We start from the raw sequence: 27903 nt of genomic DNA, 5'->3' as shown, positions 1-27903 counted from the left end.
TGGGAATAACCTTTAAATGCACTTGAACTTGCTTGAGTCTTGTGTAGTGGGCATGCATACTGGACATGAAGATTGAGTAAATCACTTATTGTTTTCTTAGAAACAATTGTACCTGCTGATTACAGGTCTTTTTTGTAGCTCTCCACAGGTGGTTCTTGGCTCTTGGACAACACTTCTGATAATTATTTTCACTCCTCTATCTGAAATCTTGCAAGGAGCACCTGTCTTGCCTTGTATATAGAGAAATGATGTTCTTTTTACTTCTAGATTATGGCCCTAACAGTGCTCACTGAAACCTTCAGTAGTTTAGACATTCTTCTGTAACCAGTGCAGTGCCATCAGTATGTTTTGCATGAACAATTTTGCCAAGGTCTTGAGGCAGCTCACTGGTTTTACCCATCATGTGTGGCACCTTGTTAATGATACACCTTTTTATTGGTCAGCAGTTGAACCAGCTGATAGTAAAGGGGGTTGTCCACTACTTGGACAAACCCCTTCTCATTCCTCATGTGCACCCCCATAAAAAGCCTATACTCTCATCAGATGCTGGCAGAGTTGCAGTGATATTGCAACTTGCGTTCCCAGGGCTCACATCCATTGTTATGATACCCGAGCCCTGCCCCCAACCAGCGCCGGCTACTCTCACTTCACCTTTGTACATAGGACTAATTAAAAGGAAGTGAACGCCAGTTGCAGTGCTCATTTTCTGTTAACTACTTAACTGTTCAAAGTCAGGGCACAAGAAGGCGGCATTGATTGGACGTGGGGCACATGTGTCATAAGTTCACGTGAGCACAGGAATTCCGAGTTCCTACATCTCTGGAACCTCGCCAGCACCGGAGGGGAGTATAAGCTTTACTTTTTATGGGGGCGCACATGGGGAATGAGGAGTTGTCCAAGTAGTAGACAACCCCTTTAACACTGAATGGGAAGATTGCTTTCTAATTACTGATTTCAGCTGGTGTCATGACTTTCCACGGCTTTTTGCACCTCCATGTGTTCAATACTTTTTCCTTGTGTCATTTCTCATTATCATGCATAACTTATTTACATCTATGGTTTGATTTATTTGCCTGTGTATTGGATTGGTTGTTACTGACATCTGGTGAGAAATTCATGTCAATAGCACTTCTAGAAATATATTTACTTAGAAAATTGTGACATGTTCAATACTTATTTCACCCACTGTATCATCCAAATAATAGACAAATATATGAGATTACCCATTTTTTGTTTACTTACATGAAATGAGTGTATCTTACTTGGCAACGACTAACTTCACTTCTCTTCCTTTTAGATGGGTGATGATTATCACTCGGATGTTTTTGCTCTTTTCCCGGGAACGTTTCAGACAGTTGATATGACTGCAAAGAGCCCAGGAACGTGGTTGCTTCATTGTCATGTGGCTGATCATATAAGTGCAGGAATGGAGACTGTGTATACAGTATTGGAAAGTACGTGATGATCGTCCTGATTGCACATGCACATCTTACCACCGGTAATAAAGTGTCCAAATGTAATACATGACAGTTACTAGATATGGAAACCTCGCAATCCAACATCCTAAGATTTTTGATGATACATACAAATTAGAAAGTAATGTAATGGGTAAAGAAATAGTTGTAGATGGAAATTTAGGAAACACTGATAATACTGGTGTCCTTTTGAGACAGAAGGTACCGTCACACACACCGAGATCGCTAGCGAGATCGCTGCTGAGTCACGGTTTCTGTGACGCAGTAGCGATCCCGTTAGCGATCTTGTTATGTGTGACATCTACCAGCGATCAGGCCCCTGCTGTGAGATCTCTAGTCGTTGCAGAATGGACCAGGCCATTTTCTTCAAAGGCGATGTCCTGCTGGGCAGGACACATCGCTGTGTTTGACACTGTGTGACAGGGTCACAGTGACTGCTGAGATCGTTATACAGGTCGCTACTGCCTAGAGACCACTGTGTCCGCTTTCATTAGCAGAGATAATCTTTGTGATTACCAACAGGTTAAAGGGAATCTGTCACCAGACTTTTGCCACCTAATCTTAGAGCAGTATAATGTAGGGGCAGAGACCCGGATTCCAACGATACATCACTTACTGAGCTGCTTGCTGTAGTTTTGATGTCATCAATGTTTTATCAGCAGGAGATTAAAATTAGAGTACTAGTAAACCTGCCTCCATGTAGTTTTCCATATTCATGAGCACTGTATAAATCCACACCACGAATTGTACACAGAATGCAGCCAATAGTATATAGACAGAAAGATGCCAATTAGTGGTATGAGCGAGTTATACTGCTCTCAGCAGTCAGAGAATTAATAGATCTGCCACAGATAAAACAGGGATTTTATCAAAACTGCAGCAAGCAGCTCAGTAAGTGATACATCACTAGAATTGGGGTCTTTGCCCCTACATTCTGATGCTCTCAAATGGGGTAGAAAAAAATTGGGCACAGATTCTCTATAAAATATTTGGGTGCTGCCTGGCAAACAAACGTACATGCACATTGCAAATTCCTGTTACATCGCACTTGGCCACAATAGAACCATACTGTGCTGCCATGTGCATTGTATTTACATAGAGGCTCAGCTTATTACGATATTAATTTATGGAAACTCAAAGTGGTGGCCTGTATTATCTCATACCATTATGTAGAACATGGCTAGAAGCAGGGAAGGTTACAGTGCCTCACAGGAAAACCACATTGTGTGTCCACAGCCCTGTAATATGGGCCCGTAGTGCACAGTGTGGAATTCTAAGGAGCTGTGCTCATATCTTTATCATATACATGGGACCTAAAAGAATGAGAAAGTCATAATGGAGTATTAATCTTGGCTTCATGGGGATTTTAATTGAAGCAGTGATGGAAACACACATGACCCTTGTGTCAGAACAGTATAGGGGCCCCTCTTTAGATCTGTGACAGGTGCTGCTTTGTCGGTAGAAGTAGCCCCCGTTCCTTTAGGCCACCTGAGGGGCAATAACATGAGATTATGGATTTATTTTGAGACCATAATTCATTTGCTAGGAGACAGCCATCGAGAGATCTAACCCTGATTAATCAGGGACATATCGAGGAACAGAATATATTTCTATGACGGGATTTTTACCTCATTGAGTTGCATTCTTCTTCTATTCCTGTACAGAAAAAGAAACCCTGATTCAGAAGTTTATTAAACACCTTCCAGGGCTTACAAGCAACTAAACGAAAAATCAGCTACAGCAAATTTGAAGAACAAGTACATCTCACACATATTTGTACCACAAAAGAACTTACTATACAAAATAAAGAATATTAGTGAATGTCACTGGTGTCAGAGCATTATATTTTTACAGTTTTTCTGGACAAGTACCGTGTTTCCCAAATACTTTTTGATTCAAAAGATGGGTAGGGCCTATTTTCAGGGGATGTCATTTTTTTCCCCTATGAACAACAATCCACATTTATTCTTAAACAAACTAAAAAGTCAACATTTATTCAAATATTGCATTCTGGAATATCAACGTAACTCTCCAAACCTTATGTGTGATACATCTATCTAATCTGTACACACACACACACACACACACACACACACACACACACACACACACACACACACACACACACACACACACACACACACACCAGCCTGTCTGCTCTTCAGCTTTAGACTCCTGCAATTAAGAGACCTTTGGTCACATGACGTGATGTCAAAAAGGTCCTTAACCAGTCCTATCATCAGGATATAAATGCAGGGTCTCCTAGGAGAATGGGGCCTTGAGAAACTGCCCAGTTTGCTCTCCCTAAAGGTCCAGTCACACTAAGCAACTTACCAGCGATCCCAACAACGATAGGGATCGCTGGTAAGTTGCTAGGAGGTTGCTGGTGAGCTGTCACACTGCGACGCTCCAGCGATCCCACCAGCAACCTGACCTGGCAGGGATCGCTGGAGCGTGGCTACACGAGTTGCTGGTGAGCTCACCAGCAACCAGTGTCCAGCCACACGTGCAGAGAGCAGGGAGCAGCGCACACTGAGCGCTGGCTCCTTGCTCTCCTAGTTACAGCACACATCGGGTTAATTACCTGATGTGTGCTGCAGCTAATGTGCACAGAGCAGGGAGCAGCGCACACTGCTTAGCGCTGGCTCCTTGCTCTCCTAGCTACAGCACACATCGGGTTAATTAACCCGATGTGTCCTGCAGCTACATGTGTACAGAGCAGGAGCCGGCACTGACAGTGAGAGCGGCTGAGTCTGGTATCAAAGGTAAATATCGGGTAACCAAGGACAGGGCTTCTTGGTTACCCGATGTTTACATTGGTTACCAGCCTCCGCAGAAGCCGGCTCCTGCTGCCTGCACATTTAGTTGTTGCTGTCTCGCTGTCACACACAGCGATCTGTGCTTCACAGCGGGACAGCAACAACTAAAAAATGGCCCAGGACATTCAGCAACAACCAACGACCTCACAGCAGGGGCCAGGTTGTTGCTGGATGTCACACACAGCAACATCGCTAGCAACGTCACAAAAGTTGTTCGTTAGCAGCGATGTTGCTAGCGATGTTGCTTAGTGTGACGGGGCCTTTACGCTTAATCCCAGTCCAGCATACCAGCCTGTCTCCTGTTCAGTTCTTTTAGACTCCTGTAATTAAGAGACCTTTGATTGCATCAGGTCACATAACTGAAGTCATCAAAGGTCCTTAAACATTCTTAACCTCAGAATACAACTGCTGGGGTCCACAAGAGAGTGGTGTCCCTGAGAAACTGTGCAGTTTAACTCTCCCTAATGCAGGCCCTGACTGTAACTAGATCTTATTTTTTGGAGTAGGGCTTATGTTTAAAGTATTCTCCAAAAATCCTGTAAAATCATTCTATGGCGTATTTTCGGGGCAGGTTTTATTTTCCGGGAAACAGAGTAGATCAAAAATTCCAGATGTCTTCCATATTTTTAGAAATAAACCACTCCATTATAAAAACTACACCTCCATGTAATATCCTCAACATAATGCCCATAAAATAACAAAATAGAGAAAATTGGAGTGTATGTAGTGTTAGGGCAGTATGTACACTGTGAAGCTTTATAGACATTTTTTGCAGCTCTGGATGTGATTGGAAAATAAACCATGATGTAACCGCAGCATAGTGACTGTGAGTCCACTACTGCCTCTTGTGGCCTACCAGAGTCCCTTGTCCCAAGTCACACAATGCAGTCATCTGCTAGCAATACACAAAAGATAGATTATGTAACCTTGCAAAAATGTAGATATAGTGGAAATACAATCCTGATGTTAACACTGAAAAGTCGTCACGACATTGTCCCTCACCTGTTCAGCATTTAGCAGAAGTCCAGTAAGGTGTCCAGATCCTGTGTACGATTTGCGCACTATGGCTCTTATTCATAAAGGCTGACATTTTTCACACTGGTCTTGATGAGGGGGTGGGCTACAGTCAGATGCTCCTGACTCATTAACAGGTGCACGACTCTTAACTACTCCCACCCCCCCCAGTGATTTTACGTTTCTTCCCCTTTTTTCCAAGAGCCATATATTTTTTATTTTTCCTGCAATATAGCCATATGAGGGCTTTTTTTTTTTTTTTTTTTTTGCAGGACGAGTTGTACTTTTCATTGAAACAATTAGTTTTACCATATAGTGTACAGAAAAATGGGAAAAAAATTCCAAGTGTGGTGAAATTGCAAAAATAAGTGCAATTCCACAATGTTTTTTTGTATTTTTTATTTACCATGTTCACTATATGGTAAAACTAATTGAGCATTATGCTTCTCCAGGTCGGTACGAGTTTGTAGATACCAAACATGTATAGTTTTACTTTTATGTAAGTGGTGAAAAAAACCCCCAGAAGTTTGTAAAAATAAACAAATACCGCTTTTGTCGCCATTTTCTGATACCCGTAGCATTCTCATTTTTTGGGATTTGGGGCTCAGTGATGGCTTAGTTTTTGCATCTTGAACTGGTGTTTTTAATTATACCATTTTTGTGTAGATGTGATGTTTTTATCGGCTGTTATTGTATTTTAATGCAATGTTGCAATTACCAAGAAAACAATTTTGGTGTTTGAAATATTTTTCTCGCTACGCCATTTACCGATCAGATTAATTGATTTCATATTTTGATAGATCGGGAATTTCTGAAGGTGGCAATCCCAAATGTGTAATTTTTTTAAATGTTTTATTCTCAACAGGGGGGTGATGTGAACTTTGAGGTTTGTTTTTTTTATAACTTGCTTCTTTTTACTTTTTACACTGATGTTACCAGTCCCCCTAGGGAACTTTATGACTGTACAGTCTAATCATTTCTCCTGATCAGAGCGATGCTTCAGCATCGCTCTGATTGGGAGAAATGAGGTGTCACTGTGAGTGTCGTTCTGACGGCATTCACAAGAAAGACGTTATGGTAATGACAGGTGTCATCATCTGACCCTGCACTGCCATATCAACCCATTGGTGCCCCATGATTATATCAAGGGGCCACCAATGGCGGCAGGGAAAGGCGCGACCCACACCGAAGTGCTTTAGATTGTGCTGTCACAGTTTGACAAAGCGATCTAAGGGGTTAACAGGTACAGGTGAATCTCCGATCCACCCATGTCTGTTAGCCACACCTGTCTGCTGCGAGCCCGCGGTAACCGGGGGGAGGCAACCTAGGATGTACAGATACGTCCTAGGTTGTGAAGAGGTTAAATGGGATGTCCACTACTCGAACAACCCTTACTCATTCCCTTTGTTCACCCCAGAAAAAGAAATTAGCCTATACTCACCTCCGACGCCGATGTGGTTCTAACGATGTCTGAACCTGGGGCCAACGTCATATTATGACACGCAACCCGAGCGACCAATCAGCGCCCGGCATTTGTCTCCTCCCCCGCGCATGTATGAAAAGAATACAATGAAAATGTGCCTGGTTAGGAAAGTGGAAAATGGCCCGTCCTATAGTGGTTAATTGGTGGCTTTTGTTCTGGAGACCGATTACAAGGTAATGCTGAAAACTGCAGTATGTATAGATCAATACTGGTCATAAAGATAACGATTTCCCCAAACAATAAGTATATCATCAGATACATTTTATATATCTCTGTGGGATGAACTAGTCAACATATGTACAGAATAAACTTCTTACGTAGCTATTTTACATTTTTGTATTGTTTATTGGACACAGTAGATTTAAGAATGTCATCTATATAATGTAAGCTCACCCAATATACAAAAACAATTTACAGTTTACGCTATAGGTTTTCTTTGGCTTTGATATAAAAGATAAGGCAAGAAAAATGCTGCATTTCCATCATCGGGTAGCAGATTAAGAAAATCTTGAAGGTCAAGTTCCATGGCGATAACATCTAAAGTGTCTAAAATGAGACAAACAAAATTAGTAACGAATCCCAGACATGGGACAATATTATTTAGTGACAGCGCAGTCCAATCCATCTACATTAAAATGTAACAATGGCTTGATGCAAAAAAAAAAAAAAGTGAGAGGTCCGCAGGTCATATTCGTCCCTTTTGCTGCTCCTGTCCAGCCAGAGATAGCCTAAGGCGTAAGGCACACGGCGAGAAAATCGGTGCGAGTGGAGTGCGATAAAACATCGTATTTCACTCGGACCAATTCTAGCCTGTGTGTCAGCACACATGAGCGATTATTTTCTCAGTCCTAATCGGACCGAGAAAACAATCGCAGCATGCTGCGATGGTAATGCGAGACTCTTTTCTCTCGCACCCATTCAAGTGAATGGGGCGAGAGGAAAAAAAAAAAAACGCACTGCACTCGCGGTACACCGGTATACCGTGCGTGCCGAGCGAGAATCGCAATAGCCAGCAACGGAGGAGGGAGAGAAATCCCTCCCTCCCCTCTGTAGCACCGGCCCGCCCCCCGCAGCTGAGGTCCGCTCGCACGGTCGGACCTCAGTCACAGGGATACTAGCATGACACTCGGCTCCTGCTGTGCTGCCAGCGCGAGCCGAGTGCCATGCGAGCATCGCAGTAGTGCCCCGTGTGGCTCCAGCCTAAAAGCTGGAAACTGATTACTGCACAACACAGCTGGGCTCTACCCCTCAGCGTCTCAATTTGTCGGTAATCTTTACATCCTTGGGATAAAGGTACCTTTAAATATAGTAATGGATGAGGAGCTCCCTACATCATGATTCAGATTGAGTGTATATACAACAGGCGTGATAACGTCACTAGATCGCACCTGTTGCGCGAAGCCTCAGTCCACATGCTACATAGACTGGAACATCGTACTCGCATCTTGAGAACAGTGTTAGGCCAGTAGTGTCAGTACTTGAAGGGAACTGTGTGGGCTATCACACTGTGCATGTGAAGGTGGGGGGCCTGTTGATCGGGGTACATCTATACCTGAAGGGAATTGGGCACCAGGTTTTATTTCCACCTAATCTAAATTCAGCATAATGTAGCAAAAAAGATCCTAATTCCAGCGATGTGTCACTTACTGGGCTGCTTTCTGTAGTTTTGATAAAACATTTTAATCAGCAGTAAATTATCATTAGAGAATTCGTAAACCTGCTGCCATGAAGTCCTCCATAGTCACGAGCTCTGTATAACCCCATCCCAATTACTGATTGACTTCTTTCTATGGACACTGTGCATAGGCAAAACGTTGCCAATCAGTGGTGTGGGTCGGGGATATTCAGAGAACTGATAGATAAGCAGCAGATAACAGACGGATTTTTATGTACTCACCGTAAAATCGTTTTCTCTTAGCCATCATTGGGGGACACAGGACCATGGGACACAGGACCATGGGTGTTATGCTGCCTATCCATAGGAGGACACTAAGTAGATGCAAAAGCATAGCTCCTCCTCTGCAGTATACACCCCCTGGCCGGGCCAGGCAAGCTCAGTTTTAGTACACAAGCAGTAGGAGAAAAAAAAAACAGTAAAAACTTACCTCAACAGAGGAACATGAGAAACAAAAAAAAAAAAAAAGAGTCATAACCAAATAAGGTACTGAGAGAACCAAGGCCCAACAGGGCAACAGGGTGGGTGCTGTGCCCCCCAATGATGGCTAAGAGAAAACGATTTTACGGTGAGTACACAAAAATCCGTTTTTCTCTGACGCCTCATTGGGGGACACAGGACCATGGGACGTCCTAAAGCAGCCCATGGGTGGGTAAACATAAAAGAAAACAACACAACCCAAGGACTAGGAACCAGTCCCAGACAGCCTGGAGCGCCTACTGAGAGAGGTGCTCTACTGCCATTTGCAGATTTTTCCTACCCAGATTTGCCTCAGTTGAAACCTGGGTATGGACTCTGTAATGCTTTGAAAATGAATGTAGGCTAGACCAGGTCGCAGCCTTACACACCTGTTCCACTGAAGCCTGATGCCGAATGGCCCACGAAGCGCCAACTGCTCGCGTGGAATGAGCCCGCAGCCCACTAGGAATGGGCTTGAGTTGCAAGCGGTAGACTTCCTGGATCGCAGAGCGAATCCAGCGAGCCAGCGTCGCCTTTGAAGCTGCCTGTCCCTTCTTAGGCCCCTCAGGAATGACGAACAAAGAGTCCATTTTCCTAAAGGGGGCTGTCCTGGATATGTAATATCTGAGAGTTCTGACGAGGTCTAACGAATGCAGAGACCTTTCCACCCTATGAACCGGGTGTGGACAAAAGGAAGGCAGAACAATGTCCTCGTTCAAATGAAACGGGGTAAGAACCTTTGAAAGGAAATCCGGAAGGGGGCGCAGAACCACCTTGTCCTGGTGAAAGATCAGAAAAGGCTCGCGGCAAGAGAGTGCTGCTAGCTCCGAAACCCGTCTGATGGACAGAATTGCCACCAAGAATGTTACCTTCCAGGACAGAAGAGCAAGGGGGGATTCCTTGAGGAGTTCAAAGGGAGACCTCTGGAGACCGTCCAGAACGAGGTTGACGTCCCATGGTTCCAGCGGCCGTTTGTACGGGGGAACTAGATGGGAAACACCCTGGAGGAAGGTCTTGACTTGCGGTTTTTGAGCCAGGCGGCATTGGTAGATTGAGAGCGCTGAGACCTGCCCTTTAAGGGAACTGAGAGCCAACCCCGCTTGCAAGCCAGACTGTAGAAAGTCGAGAATTCTGGGGATGGCCAGAGGCATAGGCTGGACGTTAGTTTCTCTGCACCATGAAAGGAAAATTGTCCACGTACGGTGGTAAATGCGGGATGAAGCAGGCTTTCGGGCGCTGATCATGATGGCAATAACCACGGGGGAGAATCCCGCTCTTGTTAATACCCAGGTCTCAATGGCCATGCTGTCAGCTTCACGGCTCTGGAGTTCTGATGGGAAATGGGCCCCTGGGTCAGCAAGTCTGGGATGTCTGGAAGGCGCCACGGTGAGCCTGTGAGCATTTGTACTAATTCGGCGTACCAGGCGCGCCTGGGCCAGTCCGGTGCTATCAGTATCACCGGGACTCCCTCTGCCTTGATCTTCCTGATTACCCGCGGCAGCAGGGGTAGAGGTGGAAATATGTAAGGCAGGCGGAAGTGGTGCCAGGAGCAGGCTAGAGCATCCGCACCGATGGACTGCGGGTTGCGTGACCTGGCTATGAACGGGGGTACCTTTGCATTCAACCTTGAGGCCATTAGGTCCACGTCTGGTATGCCCCAGCGAGTGCAGATGTGTAGAAACACATCTGGGTGGAGAGACCATTCTCCGGCAGCCAGGCCCTGGCGACTCAAAGTCTGCTGCCCAGTTCTCTACCCCCGGTATGTGTACCGCTGATATCACTGATCCCGTCGACTCGGCCCAGCTGAGGATCTTGTGGGCCTCGAGATAAGCCGCTTTGCTGCGGGTGCCCCCCTGCCGATTGATATAGGCTACAGCTGTCGCATTGTCCGATTGGACTCGAATCTGACGACCCGCTAGCAGAGGGCAGAATGCTCTGAGCGCGAGGAAGATCGCGCTGATTTCCAGGATGTTGATGGGTAGGAAAGACTCCTGGGGCGTCCAACGTCCTTGAGCAGTGTGGTGCCGGTACACTGCTCCCCAGCCTAGGAGGCTGGCGTCCGTGGTCAGGACCAGCCAGTTCACTGGGAGAAAAGATCTCCCCTTTGATAGGGATGAGGACCGAAGCCACCAGCGGAGTGCGTACCTGACTGAAGGCGTCAGGTGAAGATGTCTGTCCAGGGAGAAGGGGCTCTTGTCCCAGGCCGCTAGAAGGGCTAGCTGCAGTGGGCGGAGGTGCAGTTGAGCAAAGGGTACTGCTTCCATAGCCTCCACCATCCTGCTGAGCACTTTTATGCTGAATCGAATGGAGCGAGACGAAGGACGTAGAAGGCAGCGTACCGCTCGTTGAAGAGCGAACGCCTTGTCCTGAGGGAGAAGGATCAAGCCCCGACGGGTGTCCAGGGACATGCCCAGGAAGGTGATGGATCGTGATGGGATCGGGGATGATTTGTCCAGATTCACTAGCCACCCTAAGCGGGATAGGGTTTCCACAGTGATCTGTACGCTGGTTGAGCAGTCGCGGAAGGAGGGGGCCTTGATGAGGAGGTCGTCCAAGTAAGGGAGAACGACTACTCCCCTGGCGTGAAGGACACTCATGGCGGCCGCCATGACTTTGGTGAAGACCCTTGGTGCGGTGGCAAGGCCGAAGGGTAGAGCTACGAATTGAAAGTGGGAGTCCTGAATTGCGAAGCAGAGGAACTTTTGGTGATCTGGGGCGATGGGTATGTGCACGCATACTTGATGTCTATGGAGGCGAGGAATTCCCCTTCGACCATGGATGCAATAATGGACCTTAGGGACTCCATTCTGAATCTCCGTACGTGCACATGTTTGTTTAGGTGTTTGAGGTCCAGGATGGGTCGAACTGACCCATCCTTTTTGGGGACCACAAAGAGGTTGGAATAAAAACCTCCGAACTTCTCGTCGTCTGGGACAGGTATTATCACTCCTGCTGTTTGGAGCGAGTGGATTGCTGAGAAAAAAGCTTTGCGTCGTTTTCGAGTCTTTGGGGGGTTTGAGAGAAAGAACTGACTCGGGGGGTCGGGTCCGAAATTCTATGTGGTAACCGGAAGACACAAGGTCTCGCACCCATTTGTCGTCTGAGGCGGCAGCCCAGATGTGTTGAAAGAGCCGCAGTCGACCTCCTACAATGAGTGTGTCTTCCGGGGCGCCGAAGGAGTCATGAGGGGGGAAAACGTCGTGGCAGAGTCTCCCTAGTCCTGGACTGTTTCGGTCTAGGCTGCCATGACGAAGTGGGTTTCGGGGAGAGCTGAGAAGGTCGGTCCCTGCGTAGTCCGCGGCTGGTGGCGGGGACAGCACGGGATGTCGACCAACCAAATGAGTTCCGAAAGGAGCGGAACGAAGACAGTGGACGTCTGGTGAAGGTCGTCCTGGACTTCAGCTGCGGGAGGGAGGTACTCTTTCCTCCCATGGCGTCAGAAATGAGCTTGTCCAGATGTTCGCCAAACAATCGGTCTGGAAAAAAGGGAAGGCCCGTGAGAGACTTCTTGGAGGCAGAGTCCGCTCGCCATTGTCTGAGCCAGAGAGCTCTACGGATGGCTATGGTATTTGAGGCGGCAAACGCTGCGCAGGTAGCAGCGTCCATGGAGGCCTGGATGAGGTACTCCGCCGCAGCGGCAATTTGAGCTGTTACCTCTGTGAAGGTATGAGTGAACTGGGATTCCTCAAGCGAAGTGTTAAGGGAGTCTGCCCAGACCGAGATCGCCTTTGCGACCCACACAGAGGCAAAGGAGGGCGAGAGGGAGGAACCCGCAGCCTCAAAAAGGCAGAACGGGCGAGGTGCTCCACCTGTCTGTCTGTCGGGTCCTTGATGGAGGAACCATCGGGTAAAGACAGGAGCGTCTTTGTGGTAAGGCGGGAGACCGAGGGCGGATCGGCCCAGCCCTTAGGGGCAGGTGAGGCAAAAGGGTACCGGGACTCCATGAGTTTTCGGTTACCGAAGCGCCTGTCAGGCTTTTCCCTTTGCTTTGTGAGGATATCCTGAAACTCTGGGATCAGCGAAAACCTTTTGGGGTTTCCTTGCCCTCTTAAAGGAGACCGCATGGTCAGTGGTAGTGGATGGGGGATCCTCCACATGCAGCGTTTGGTTGATTGCTGCTGTAAGGGAGTCTATTGCAGTTTGATCATCTGGGGGTGATGAAACCAAGGAATCCTGGTACAAACAGCATTCTCCCTCCTCCAGCTCATCAGAAGCCGTGGAGCGTGTGGGAGAGCCTGCCCAGTGTGCTCCCGAGGGAGAGCCCGCTGGAGACACCCAGCCGTGTGCTCTTTTCCTGATCCCTGCAACCGGTGAAGCATGTGCCCGGATTACCTCAGAAGGATCCTCCATAGGGGTATCCTCAGGCTGCTTTCCGTCCAGGGACCCAGAAGGGTGTGGAGGATGACATTGCATAGCCAGAACCAGGTTCTGTGACCGTTTTTCCATGAATTGGGACAGAAACTGTGCCCATTCCGGTGGGCTGGGGGCCCTAGGCTCTGGGCTGCCGGTTGTGGCGGTGGTGGCAGGGGGGTCTTGGGGGGCTATAGGGGCACAGGACTCACAGAGAGAAGAGGTGTGTTTACGTGGTAGCTCAGCGTGGCAGGCAGTGCAGGCTGAATAATAGACTATGTGGGCCTTAGTACTCTTAGTGCCTTTAGATTTCTGCATGTTCCTGATAGGAGTATGCCAGGAGGGGGAGCAATGCTCATCAGCAGAGCTACAATTGAAGCAAGCACCTCACCACAATCAGCCGACGGCCCTGTCCTCAGGAAGGATTAAGCTCTATGGAGATCTTCGCACGCTTTCCTGAGAGGGCGGGGTTTATCGTGGCCGTGGGGGGGGCTTAGCGCTAAAAGAGTGGGAAGATGAGTCAGTGTGCCCCCCCCTGCTGTGGGTAGTAAAAAAAAAAGCGGCGGGAAGGGAGCTTCTGATAGTTTTCCTCCCTCTCCCAACAGTCATCACACAGCTTGTCACTGGTGGTTATCAGCTGGCTTTTCTGCTAGAGCAAATAAACAGAGCAAATAAAAACAGCTGAAATAGCAGAGTCAGCTTGCTGTGTCGGTGTCATATTCAACTCAGAGCCTGCAGAGAGGGGCTGAGAAATTGGGCTATAGGGGCACAGGCCTCTACCCTGGGCTTTGGAAAATCGGTGTCTGTGGAACCTTTCGTCCAGCCCAGGATCCAGCGTCGCAGGAGGGGGTACGTGGAGGCGACACTCCACGTTCCCGCCCGTTGATGGTAGTGGGAGATCGGTCCCAAAAGGAAACAGTCGCCCTAAAAAAAGAGAATTTTGTTTACTTACCGTAAATTCTTTTTCTTATAGTTCCGTATTGGGAGACCCAGACATTGGGTGTATAGCTTCTGCCTCCGGAGGACACACAAAGTACTACACTCAAAAGTGTAGCTCCTCCCTCTGAGCTTATACACCCCCTGGAGAACCAGATCTAGCCAGTTTAGTGCAAAAGCTGAAGGCGAATAGCCACCCACAAGTAAAAACAGAGCAAGAACCGGAACAACCGGAGACTCTGTCCACGACAACAGCCGGTGATAACACGCGGAACAAGAAACTGCCAACAGGCAACAGGGAGGGTGCTGGGTCTCCCATGTCGGAACTATAAGAAAAAGAATTTACGGTAAGTAAACAAAATTCTCTTTTTCTTTATCGTTCCTATGGGAGACCCAGACATTGGGACGTCTCAAAGCAGTCCATGGGTGGGAATAAACAGAAAAACTGAGAAGTAGGCGGAGCCTAACTTCACAAATGGGCGACAGCCGCCTGAAGGATGCGTCTGCCCAAGCTCGCATCTGCCGAAGCATGAGCATGCACTTGGTAGTGCTTTGAAAAGGTATGCAGGCTAGTCCAAGTGGCAGCCTGACAGACTTGCTGAGCCGTAGCCTGGTGCCTGAAAGCCCAAGAGGCACCGACAGCTCTGGTCGAGTGTGCCTTGATCCCCGGCGGGAGAGGCACCTGAGAACACTGGTAGGCATCCGAAATGGTCGACCTAATCCAACGGGCTAAGGTCGGCTTAGAAGCAGAGAGGCCCTTACGCCGACCTGTGGTTAGCACAAAAAGAGAGGTGCACCGCCTAAGAGCAGCGGTGCGAGACACATAGATCCGGAGCGCCCGCACCAGATCCAGAGTATGCAACGCTTTCTCAAAGCGATGAACAGGAGCCGGACAAAAGGAAGGTAGGGTAATGTCCTGGTTAAGGTGGAAAGGAGAAACCACCTTAGGGAGTAAGTCCGGAGTCGGACGGAGAACCATCTTGTCTTGATAAAAAAACAAAAAAGGTGACTCCGAAGAGAGCGCAGCCAAATCGGAGACTCTCCTGAGGGAAGTTATGGCCACTAGAAAGACCACTTTCTGTGAAAGACGAAACAAAGAAACCTCCCTAAGAGGCTCAAATGGGGGTTTCTGCAAAACCGTGAGAACCAAATTGAGGTCCCAGGGATCCAAGGGCCGCCGGTAAGGCGGAATGATGTGAGACGCACCTTGCATGAAGGTGCGGACCTGAGGCAGCCGGGCGATACGCCGCTGGAACAGCACTGACAGAGCCGAGACTTGTCCCTTGAGAGAGTTGAGGGACAGTCCCAGCTGCAGACCGGACTGTAGAAAAGACAGAAGGGTCGGCAAGGAGAAAGGCCAAGGAGAATGGCCGGAAGAGCGACACCAGGACAGGAAAATTTTCCAATTCCTGTGATAGATCTTGGCAGAGGAAGACTTACGGGCCCGAGTCATAGTGGAGATGACCTCAGGGGGGATACCAGAAGCCGTCAAGATCCAGGACTCAAGAGCCACGTCGTCAATCTGAGAGCCGCAGAATTCTGGCGGAAAAACGGACCTTGTGAGAGAAGGTCTGGACGGTCCGGAAGATGCCACGGCACCTCTACGGACAGATGGAGCAGGTCTGGGTACCAAGCTCGCCTGGGCCAGTCCGGAGCAATGAGGATGACTCGACGGCCCTCCATTCTGATCTTGCGCAGAACTCTGGGCAAGAGAGCTAGAGGGGGAAACACGTAGGACAGACAAAACTGGGACCAGTCTTGAACCAGAGCGTCCGCGGCGAAGGCCTGAGGATCATGGGAGCGAGCCACGTAAACTGGAACCTTGTTGTTGTGACGGGATGCCATTAGGTCCACTTCCGGAGTGCCCCACTTGCGGCAGATTGACTGAAACACTGCCGGATGCAGGGACCACTCGCCACTGTCCACGGTTTGACGGCTGTGATAATCTGCTTCCCAGTTTTCCACGCCTGGGATGTGGACTGCGGATATGGTGGACTTGGAGTCCTCCGTCCATTGAAGGATGCGTTGTACCTCCAACATTGCCAGGCGGCTGCGTGTCCCGCCTTGGTGATTGATGTAGGCAACCGCTGTCGCGTTGTCTGACTGGACTCGGATGTGCTTGCCCACCAATAGGTGGTGAAATGCTAGGAGAGCCAGAAGCATGGCTCTGGTTTCCAGCACATTGATCGAGAGGGCTGACTCGGACGGAGTCCAAGTGCCCTGCGCTCGGTGGTGGAGACATACCGCTCCCCAGCCGGATAGACTGGCATCCGTGGTGAGAATCACCCAGGACGGAGCCAGGAAGGAGCGCCCCTGAGACAGAGAGAGGGGCCGAAGCCACCACTGAAGAGAGCTCCTGGTCTGTGGCGACAGAGCCACTAACCTGTGCAAGGAGGAAGGCCGCTTGTCCCAACAGCGGAGAATGTCCAGCTGCAGTGGCCGCAGATGGAACTGGGCAAAGGGAACAGCCTCCATTGACGCCACCATCTGACCCAGCACCTGCATCAGGTGCCTGATGGAATAACGGCGGGGCCTCAGCAGAGAGCGCACCGCCAGTTGGAGGGACTGCTGTTTGATTAAGGGCAACTTCACAAGTGCCGGCAGAGTCTCGAACTGCATCCCTAGGTACGTGAGCCTCTGGGTCGGAGTCAGAGTGGATTTGGGCAGATTGACAAGCCACCCGAATTGGGCTAGAGAGTGGCGAGAGTGAGCGAGACACTCCGCTGACAGTCTGCGCTGGATGAAGGCTTGACTAGAAGGTCGTCCAGGTAAGGAATCACTGCCAACCCCAGGAGGTGCAGAACCGCAACCACTGCTGCCATGACCTTGGTGAATACCCGAGGGGCCGTGGCTAACCCGAAGGGGAGAGCCACGAATTGGAAATGTTCCTCTCCGATTGCAAAACGTAGCCAACGCTGGTGTGAAACTGCAATTGGCACATGCAGATAGGCATCTCTGATGTCGATGGATGCCAGGAAATCCCCTTGGGTCATTGAGGCAATGACTGACCGCAGAGACTCCATGCGAAAATGCCGCACCTGAACATGCTTGTTGAGAAGCTCGAGATCCAGGATGGGCCGGAAGGAACCGTCCTTTTTGGGGACTATGATTTTTGGTAAGGAGATGGATGTTTGAACACCGCGCCAAAGACCACTGATGCAGGAGATGAATTTAACGTGACTTTATTCCATGTTCAGGTCTACGCGTTTCAGGAGCGTCCGCTCCCTTCCTCAGGACAATACATCATTTTGATGTTGCTTGTGCCTGTATTGTCCTGAGGAAGGGAGCGGACGCTCCTGAAACGCGTAGACCTGAACATGGAATAAAGTCACGTTAAATTCATCTCCTGCATCAGTGGTCTTTGGCGCGGTGTTCAAACATCCATCTCCTTACCAAAAATCATTATCACAGGGATGACTGCTGCCGTTGACCCAGTATATATGCCTGCATAGTGGTTGTGACTTTCACAACTACACTTGGTGAGTAACCTCTGTGAATTATACCCTTTCTGTTTGTGGGGTAAGACCCTATTGCGCTCTCTTTCCACAGTTTTTTCACTTTTTGGGGACTAGGAAGAGATTTGAGTAGAAACCTCTGAACCGTTCCCGGGCGGGAACCGGTACAATTACCCCGTTGGCCTGCAAGGATGCCACGGCCTGAGAGAAGGCGGCGGCCTTGGAGCAGGGGGGAGTTGACAGAAAAAAATCTGTTTGGCGGGCTGGAAGAGAATTCTATCCTGTAGCCGTGGGAGATGATATCCCGCACCCGCTGATCGGAGACGTGTTGAAACCACACGTCGCCAAAGTGGGAGAGCCTGCCACCGACTAAGGACGTTGCTGGCGCGGACAGATAGTCAAGAGGAGGCTGCCTTAGTGGCAGCAGCTCCTGCGGTCTTCTGTGGACGCGCTTTTGTGCGCCAGTTGGATTTTTGGTCCTTGGCTGAGTTAGTGGACGAGGCCGAGGGCTTAGAGGACGACCAGTTGGAGGAACGAAAGGAACGAAACCTCGATTGATTCCTACCCTGGACAGGTTTCCTGGTTTTGGTTTGTGGCATGGAAGTACTCTTCCCGCCAGTAGCCTCCTTAATAATTTCATCCAGCTGTTCACCGAACAGCCTGGACCCAGCAAAAGGGAGTCCAGCAAGGAACTTCTTTGAGGAAGCATCTGCCTTCCACTCTCGAAGCCACAAGATCCTGCGGATAGCGAGGGAATTAGCCGAAGCCACCGCAGTGCGGTGAGAAGCCTTCAGCATGGCAGACATGGCATAGGATGAAAAAGCTGAAGCTTGGTAAGTTAAGGTAACCAGTTCGGGCATAGATTCCCTGGTGAGGGAATGCATCTCCTCTAGAGAAGCAGAGATGGCTTTGAGAGCCCACACTGCTGCAAAAGTTGGGGAGAACGAGGCCCCTGCCGCCTCATATACAGATTTGGCCAGAAGGTCAACCTGGTGGTCAGTGGAATCCTTAAGAGAGGTGCCATCAGCCACTGATACAACGGTCCGGGCTGAGAGTCTAGACACCGGGGGGTCTACCTTTGGTGAATGAGCCCACTCCTTAACCACCTCAGGTGGAAAGGGAAAACGGTCATCAGAACTACGTTTTGGGAAGCGTTTGTCAGGACAGGCCCTAGGTTTGGTCACAGCGGCCTGAAAACTGGAGTGGTTAAAGAACACACTCTTTGACCGTTTAGGCGAGGTAAACTGGTGCTTTTCTGCCAGAGAGGGTTGCTCCTCTGATACTGGCGGATTGAGATCCAGTACAGAATTAATGGACGCAATCAAATCACTAACATCTGAGTCACTTTCGGACAGATCAATGGGGCACATGGAGTTAGCCTCCGAGCCCCCTGTAAAGGCATCCTCCTCGTCCTGCGAGTCAGGTTCTGAAACAGAGCCGCGGGATGAGGAAGGAGAGGGAGCCCTGCGTCTCTTCTTAGGAGGACGGGGTCTGGGACCAGATGAGGAATCCTCTGTGAGCTCCGCTGAGAGAGCCCTAGCAGCAGAGGCACCCTGTGAAGGGGGCTGATGCATGTTTAGCAAAGTCCTGGAGAGCTGTCCCATGGAGTCGGCAAAAGACTGGGAGATAGACCTAGATCAGGATTCTACCCAAGCCGGGGGTTCAGCCGGAGAGACCACTGGGGGTGCGATTCCAGGCTGAGGCATCGTCAGGTTACAGCAGGCATCACAATGTGGATAGGTGCTCGGTTCAGGCAGTAGGAGCTTACATGCAGTGCACACTGAATACAGCTTTGGAGCCTAGCTTCCCGTGTGAGACATGCTGCTGGAGTGGGGGTTCTGCCAGAATGACCCCCAGAGAGTATATACAGAGGTCCACAACCAAAGGTTGTGGCTTACCAGACCGCTGGAGCGGTGTTGTGTGCCCTCCAGATCCCGAAGCCCGGACCCCCAAGCACCTCAGCAGGGATGCTGCAGCCAGTGCTGATCGCAGAGAAAACGCTGAGAAAATGGCGCCGGAGCGAAGAGAGGGGGCGGGACCTACTCTGAGAGCGGGATCTGGAGGGCCAAAGAGACTTACAGGGGAGGAGACATGTACCCAGTGAGGAGTGTCCCTCCCCTGTGCAGAACGGCCGCTGGGCGGAGCCGCGCTGTCCCTCTGCATGAATGACATGCGAGGGCAGTGAAACCGAAAGTAGGCCTCCGGCGAAGCCGGGGCATAAATTTGAGCGGTGCGGCCGGCGCGCAGGCACCATCGGCGCGGTTCTCAGCCAACAGCCAGAGAACCTGCCGGAAATGTCATAAAAATCACTCAGCACACTCTCCCACCACAATAAAGTACAGGGACCCCCAATATATAAACGTCTCAGGTACTTAGCTTGTTGAGACGCAGGGTTCCAAGTCCCTGGGGATGGGTGCTCCGGTCCAGCAGGATCCTGAAGGGCTGCGGATGGAGACCGGTCTCCTGCCAAGCATGGAGAACCGTGCTGGCTCCCACTTCAAGCCAGAGCCCAGGAGGGATGGTGAAGGAGCACGGCATGTAAGGCTCCAGCCTTGGAATCAACCTTAACAGCACCGCCGATACAGTGGGGTGAGAAGGGACATGCCGGGGGTCCAGAGGACCCGCTTTACTTCAAACTCTTTCCAATAATGAAAAATCAGATGAGAATGCATGTGTGGATGTATGCCTCCTGAACACAAAGCGATAAACTGGCTAGATCTGGTTCTCCAGGGGGTGTATAAGCTCAGAGGGAGGAGCTACACTTTTGAGTGTAGTACTTTGTGTGTCCTCCGGAGGCAGAAGCTATACACCCAATGTCTGGGTCTCCCATAGGAACGATAAAGAAAATAACAAACCTTGAAAGGAAGTCCCTCCTACAGACACTAAGCTAAAACTGAGCTTGCCTGGCCTGGCCAGGGGGTGTATACTGCACAGGAGGAGCTATGCTTTTGCATCTACTTAGTGTCCTCCTATGGTTAGGCAGCATAACACCCATGGTCCTGTGTCCCCCAATGAGGTGTCAGAGAAAGTGACTTTATCAAAACTGTAGCCAGCAGCCCAGTAAGTGATACATTGCTGGAATCAGTTACTGTACCCATAAATTATGCTGCTGTCCGATGGGGTAGTAAAAACCTGGTGACATGCTCCTGTTCAGCATTAAAAGGAATCTATGATTTATAAACATTATAAAAAGAAGTAAATGATATGGCTTTGAACAGCTGCTACACAACACGTTACAATAGACCCCATCATAACATGTATTAGGAGTCTGCACACTTCATTCTGCTCAATATTTGGTGATAAAATATATAACACTAATCAGAATTTAGTTCATCCTGTTGGTTCATCCCTCCACTACGGTGATGGTCTCATGTCACCCCTTGGGAAAATTACTCACCTCCAGCAGTAGGGAAATTTGCTAAAATAATTTGTGGCATTAATTGGATCGAGTCATCAGAAAGGTTTTCTCCAATCTAGTAATTCTGAACGTTATGCGATACAGTATCAGGTAAGCTAGCCAGGGCACGAATACCAAGTAAGACCTGTAAGAATGGCCATCAGCCCCACCACCATATCCTTATAGGGGACTCCACAATGTAAACCCTTTTGACTGAATGACAGAGTGATCAGAATGTAACATGCGAGTCATGGAACTATCCAGACCCTAATTTGTTACCGGAGGCGGTGGTTTAGTTTATGATCTGTGACACGGCCTTTGTTAATGCCAATCCTGACAAATCTCACTCAAGGTGAAGTCTAGTGAAATCTTACATTCATGGTTTTTGGCGTTACACTCCTTTTATTAGAGGTGTGGTTATTAATTTATGAAACTCTAAAAGTGGAAACTTTGGCACTGCTTGGGTTAGTTCAGGTGATTCAGAAAGGTGTTATCAGCTGTTGGACAGATCCATATCAATGGCCCATGGTGCTGGATAAAGTAAATAAAAACTGTACTTACCACCTACACAGCACCGCTGCTCCTCCGTTAGTGACCCACCGTTCTTGTATCCAATATCACTGAACTGCTGCAGCCAATCAGTGGCTGACTGGCAACAGAATTTACAGTTTAGTCACAGTGACCTGAAAAGCTGACAAACTGAAAGGTGCAGGCAAGCAGCAGCTGCATTTGGCCTGCAGATGACAGCAAACAGATTATGTATATACACATATTATACCCCACTCATCAAAAGTGAGGGATATTTGTCTGTCTGGTGAAATTTCAGGATGATCCTAAAATGCCCTCTAACCTTTTCAGGTGACCTTAACGTGACGACTTCTACACTTTTGAACGCACGAATGTCCAAGTGTTCGATGTTCACTACTTTTTCCACAACTTCTCTACTTGTTCTCTAAGGGCTCTTTTCCAGTTGCGTACCGCTTCCGATACAGGAGCATCGGAAGTGATATGCTAATGACCCTCTGCTGCGGGTGTCAGCCAAGGGTCATGCGAGTGTGATGTGATCTTGTGATTGCGTAACAGGAACGGAGAAGATGGAGGGAGCACTTTCTCCATCTCCTCCACTGCCTGTCTCTGCGTGCACCGCACTGCAATCACATAACATGTGAGTCCAGTGCGATTTTACACACGCGTGAGCTGAGATTCGGTACAAATAGCAGCATGCTGCGATTGCACCGAGAGCCCGATTCATGTGTAGAAAAAACAGACAGATGAAACTGTCTCATTGATTAACACTGGTGCGAGTGCAGTCAGAATTTTTATCGGATCGCACTCGCACCAGGAAGTCGCAGATGGAAAAGCGCCCTAACAAGTAGCTTAATAGCAAAATTCACAACAGGTGTTTTATCCATGAATCGCCCAATACATTCCGGAATTCAATTAGAACTGGTATCTAACCCCTTCACACCTGGGTGATTTTCCATTTTTTCCTCCCCTTCTTCCAATAGTCATAACTTTTTTTTAGTTTTCCTTCAACATAGCCATATGAGGGCTTGTTTTTTGAAGGACAAATTGTACCTTTGAATGACACCATTCAATCTGCTACATAATGTACTGGAAAACGGGAACAAAATTCAAAGTGCGGTGAAATTGCAAAAAAAAAAAAGTGCAATTGCACAATTGTTTTTTGGGGTTTCTAATTTCCCTAGTTCACTTTTTGAAAAACTGAGCTGGCATTATGATTCCCCAGGTCGGTACAAGTTCATAGATACCAAACATGTATAGTTTTACTCATATCTAAGTGGTCAAAATAATAATCAAACGTTTGTAAAAAAGAAATTGTGCTTTTGTTGCCATTTTTCGAGACCCGTAGCGTTCTCATTTTTCGGGATCTGGTCCTCAGTGAGGGCTTATTTTTTCGGCTTGAGCTAAGGTTAATTATTCTATTTTTGTGTAGATGCGCTGTTGTGATCGCCTGTTTTTGCATTTTAATGCAATGTTGCATCGAGAAAATAAAATGTAATTCTGGCCATTTTATTTTTTCTCGCTATGCTGTTTACTGATCAGATTAATTGATTTTTTATTTTGATAGATCATGCATGTCTGAAAGTGGTGATACCAAACATGTGTTGTTTTTTTTATTATTGTTTTATTTTCAATGGGGCAAAAGAGGGGCGATTTGAACTTGAAGTTGTTTTTTGTTTGTTTGTTTTTTTACATTTTGTTTATTATTTTACTAGTCCCCCTAGTGGACTTCATGGCTGCATTAGAGGAGAAATGCTATGTTACTGTGAGTGCCGGCACTCACAGGAAATACATCATTGCAGCGACAGGGGTCATCATCTGACCCCACACTGCCATGACAACACATTGGCGCCCCATGATCACGTTACGGGTCCATCTATGGCAGTGGCGAACAACGTGATCCCTGCTGCAGCGCTTTAGAATGTGCTGTCAAGAGTTTGACAGCACAGTCTAAGGGGTTAACAGGTGCGTGTGTATCGGAGATCCATACGCACCTGATAGCTGAACGTGATCAGATCAGCAGCCATGTGCGGGGAATAAGGCATACAGTTATGTCATTGCTTGTGGAGGAGTTAAAACAGTAATGCGTTCATCACTGCTCGGTACTTGATCGAGCATTGGGGTGCTCAGGTTCGCTCAGTGCTCGGCCGATTATTGCGGGTGCTCAGTTGTGTCATTCGTGAAACATCGAACACAAAGCACAGGCTTGCGTCACTGAATGATGTGAGCTGGCACCCCAGTCCCAGCCACTTGCAGGCTCTAAATGGCTCTCACTGGTGGTAAAAACAACATTTTTGAATGTAGTGTCCAAAGAAAAAGAAAGACTTTGCCCTCCCCCAGAAATGCTTTGTTTATCGCTGGCTGTAGGTGGGCAGAGAGCCAAGCATTGACTTCCATAATACTCGTTACTTGAGTAGAGCCCGTCTGAGTGTCTAACCTGCTCAGCTCGAGTAAAGAGCACTGGAACAGCGTAGTGTTCACTCACCATTACAAGTAACTAGCACTGTAGTGTTCGCCTATCACTAATAAACAGTTCTCCTCATCAAGCTGTTCACATTTTGAAATAATGAGAACAAAATAACACCTAACAATAGATAAATAGAACCTTGCCATTGCAAGGCTTCAAGCAGGATGTTCTCAGACGGAAGTGGCCACTGAGCTTAGAGTGTCACGAAGTCATCAGCAGGTTGCAACAAAAGATACAAAGACTGGAAGAGTCACAGAAAGGCTGAGAAGTGCACGTCCTGTGGCCATATCCCACCCTGATGACCGCTTCATTGTGAACAAAGCCCTTCGGAACCGAATGATGACTGCCACACAACTCCAGGCACATTGAAGAGAGGTAAGATGCACCCAAGTGTCATGTCAGAACATTCAGCAAGGTCTGCGTGCTAGAGGATCTGCAAGTGTACCTGACCACTCCATCAGGCACCGGCGTCATATTCTTGCATGAGCCAGGGAGAGTCTATGCTGGACAAGCGGACTAGTGGACTTCAGTGTTCTTCACTGATGAAAGTCGATTCATGCGGAGCAGAAATGATGGCCACCAACAATGTTGGAGACGTCAAGGAGAGCGTTATGCATCAGCCACCGTTGTCACCAGATGAGCCTTTGGTGGTGGTGGGGTTACAGTGTGGGCAGTTATCTCTAGCCAATACAGAACTTCCCTACACTTTGTGAATGGCACAGTGACAAGCCCCTACTAAGTGAAAAAGATCAGTAATTCAGTCATTATGCCTCTGTATAAGCAACACAAGCTTTATTTTATCTTCATGGACAACAATGCTCCAGCTCATTGATGTCGCATCATGAGGGAACGGCTGCTGATGACAGGACTTCAAATGGAGTGGCCTGCACTTTCTCCAGACCTAAATTCCATAGAAAACCTATGGGATCAGCTGAGTCGTAACTCTGTACCCTAGAACCTCAATGACTTGAAGACCACCCTTCAAGAAGAGTGGATGCCATGCCTCAGCAGAGAATAACGCAACTAGTGAACAGCAGAAGAAGTTGTTCTCAAGCTGTAATTAATGCTCAAGGCAACATGACAAGTTATTGAGGCATTGACATTTTTAGGGGGTATACCCACCACTGTTGTTGGCTTTTGTTTCAACAAATTGTTTGAGAAGAGTAAATCACCATTGCATGCTTCTCCTTAAATGCCCTACTTTCATGATAAAATATCACTGTAGCGTGAATGTTATACATTTTATATAAAATTTCACCCGCAAACCAAATATCCCTAACTTTTTGAGAGTAATGTATATATTAACATTTTTTTCTTATTTTACCCAGCACCCTTGGGCTCTTGATAAGGTTTTCTTAACTATTGGACAACACCTTTAAAAAAGGTCAAAATTAACATTGTAGCTTATAACACCAAGCATAAAGTGTAGATGACAAAGTAATAACATTTACCTTTTAAAGAAGAAATAAACACTTCATTAGTGTTTTCACTATCACGAACCCTATTGCAGAGCTCAGGTAACAGCTTGTTCCACCACAAAGCCTACAAACCAGAAATAGAAAAAGATAATGAAATTACAAAGATCTCAACAGGAAGTCTAAAAATTAAGTGAAAAAAAACCAATCAAATAATATTAAAATAAATCTGATAAAAATAATGTTAAAATCAAGATAAAGTGGGAAACCCCATTAAACATTGATCATGCCACCAGCATTCATCCACGAGTATTTAGAGAACTGAGCTAGGTAATTAATAGACAAATGTATCTTGCTTTCTTAGACATTGAGTAACAGAGGCACTGCCACAGGATTTCAGGATGGCTAAATAATGGCTAAAGACAGAATAATTTAAAATAATTTCCATAGATTCAGCAAAAGATTTAATTTTAGACCCCTTTAAGTACTAAATCTGCAGTTGCTCTATGTGACTTTAGACTTCTGATTTCTCCTAGCGCACATATTGCACCAACACTGTTACAAGGGGGTCTAAGAAGATGAGATAAATCTATAAATTACTGACCTTAATTCCCTCAACATCCGTGGATGAATGCCATCTAGCCTGGGGGATTTCTCAATGTTTAATTTGCTCAGACGCAGACGCACTTATTTAACACAAGAATATCAGGTGGTGAATTAGCCATTAACAGTCAGTTCTTTAAGTGAACATGGATGAAAAGTGCTCTTTGTCCTCTATAATTATCCTGTTATCTTTTAAGTGTCCAATAACATTTTTTTCTTTTTGGCATTTATATAGTTTTGGCATTGATGCATTGATAACATTTTTGCGGATTTACTTTCATGGAAATTTGTTTTTCAGTAACTAACTTTGCTGGCTTCATTTATTTTTTATATTTGCTATTGAGATCTTTATACTCCTGAAATGCTGTTTTTGCATTCTCAGCCTTCAAGATTTTGAATGCCCTTTGTATTTGTCTTAATATACTTTGTACTGAGACACAACTTTTGGACATCAATGGTTGACCAAATCAGAGGAGTGACACAAATTACAATAAAATACAATCTTTATTAATGTTCATAAAACAGTTAAACTTTTAGCATAAAGGTACCGTCCCTATAGTTATCACAAAATTGCAACTGGGACATACACACCAAAATCCAGGTAAATATACCTTTTAAACCTGAGCCAAATATCAGTTCATTAATAAACATGTGCAGTTCTCTGGTCCCATTTGCGCTAATACCCATGCAGAGTAGAAACAATCAATTTTCACTTATGGACACCCCATCCATAATTCATTCCCATATAAATAAATACATAAAAGGGTATATGGATATGAGCTTCCTCATACAGCAAAAAAGTGCCGACAGCCATGTGTTAAGCACAATGTATGAATGCATGAGAAGCGCAAACAGAATACAAAGAAAATGCATAAGTCATTTAAATAGAAAAATGGGCAAACAAGGAACAGAATAATATCAAAATAAATAACATCACCTGGAAGATAGTGACCTGCCGTGACCCTCACACTCAGACACTTGTTTCGCAATGGCTTTTTCGAGGAGTGTGTCAACTGTCATATTTATCCATAGTGGTTTCTTTATATTCCTGGACATTTAATTACCAGAGGGTATAGGAATTCTTCAGAATTTTTGTGGTATATCATTAAACACGCACTATTTATATTGGGTAAACCCAGTTACCATGACATGCTCCCAGTCTACACGGATTAAGCTCTTCCCTTAATTTGTTGATCTCAGCTTTCCTGAAGTTACAGAGTTTTGCACTTCCCCTCTGAAATGCTCTGCTGAATATTACGGTGAAACTTGCCACAGTATGGTCACTGCTCCCCAAGTGCTCCCAGACTTGTAAGGGTACGTGCACACACTGCGTTTTTTTGACGCTGCGTTTTTGGCCGCTAAAAACGCACAAAAACGCACCTGCGTCGAAAAAATGCGGCAAAAAACGCACGCGTTTTGCCGCGATTTGGTGCGGTTTTTTGCTGCGTTTTTGCTCACTGCGTCCTTATGCGTTTTTTATCAGTGAACAAAAAAAAAAAGGTCTGATGTCATTTCCTTCTTCAATGTGTTCTTCATTCTCCACTAGTGTATGCAGAAGAGCAGACAGCTGCAGAACTACAAGGCTCAGCATCCTCCATCCAATAGTGTATGCAGGAGAGCAGACAGCAGCTGTCGAACTACAAGGCTCAGCATCCTCCTTCCAGGACTGTATGCAGGATTTCTTTGCCCCCCCAAACAAAAAAAATGACGTGGGCTTCGCCATATTTTTGTATGCTAGCCGGGTACAGCAGGCAGGTACGGGCTGCCCCCAACCCCCAGCTACCTATTTGTACCCGGCTGGGAACCAAAAATATAGGGAAGCCCTTTTTT

General features: G+C 47.3%; 2 protein-coding genes across 5 annotated transcripts in view; one reads left to right on the top strand and one right to left on the bottom strand.

Annotated features, from left to right (window-relative positions):
* Positions 1 to 3291, top strand: part of CP (ceruloplasmin) — a 235614-nt gene extending 232323 nt beyond the window's left edge. The window contains exons 18-19 of one of the 2 annotated variants that reach the window (XM_075340801.1): positions 1298 to 1454; positions 3140 to 3291. In XM_075340801.1, the coding sequence (XP_075196916.1) occupies positions 1298 to 1454; positions 3140 to 3198 (216 nt within the window). In that variant the 3' untranslated portion in view covers positions 3199 to 3291. Of the gene's footprint in view, positions 1 to 1297; positions 1499 to 3139 lie in introns of both variants that reach the window. The other variant, XM_075340802.1, reaches the window with a different exon arrangement.
* HPS3 (HPS3 biogenesis of lysosomal organelles complex 2 subunit 1) overlaps positions 3042 to 27903 on the bottom strand; it is a 136836-nt gene continuing 111974 nt past the window's right edge. For 2 of the 3 annotated variants that reach the window (XM_075340806.1, XM_075340804.1), the window contains exons 16-17: positions 25507 to 25597; positions 7116 to 7337 (exon numbers count right to left, since the gene is read on the bottom strand). In XM_075340806.1, coding sequence (XP_075196921.1) covers positions 7210 to 7337; positions 25507 to 25597 — 219 coding nt within the window. In that variant the 3' untranslated portion in view covers positions 7116 to 7209. Of the gene's footprint in view, positions 3132 to 7115; positions 7338 to 25506; positions 25598 to 27903 lie in introns of those variants that run through there. The other variant, XM_075340805.1, reaches the window with a different exon arrangement.

The sequence above is a fragment of the Anomaloglossus baeobatrachus genome, chromosome 3, assembly GCF_048569485.1.
Source record: "Anomaloglossus baeobatrachus isolate aAnoBae1 chromosome 3, aAnoBae1.hap1, whole genome shotgun sequence".
NCBI classification, from domain to species: domain Eukaryota; kingdom Metazoa; phylum Chordata; class Amphibia; order Anura; family Aromobatidae; genus Anomaloglossus; species Anomaloglossus baeobatrachus.
The sequence above is the reverse complement of the archived record's forward strand: the minus strand, read 5'-3'. Positions and strand labels throughout refer to the sequence as shown.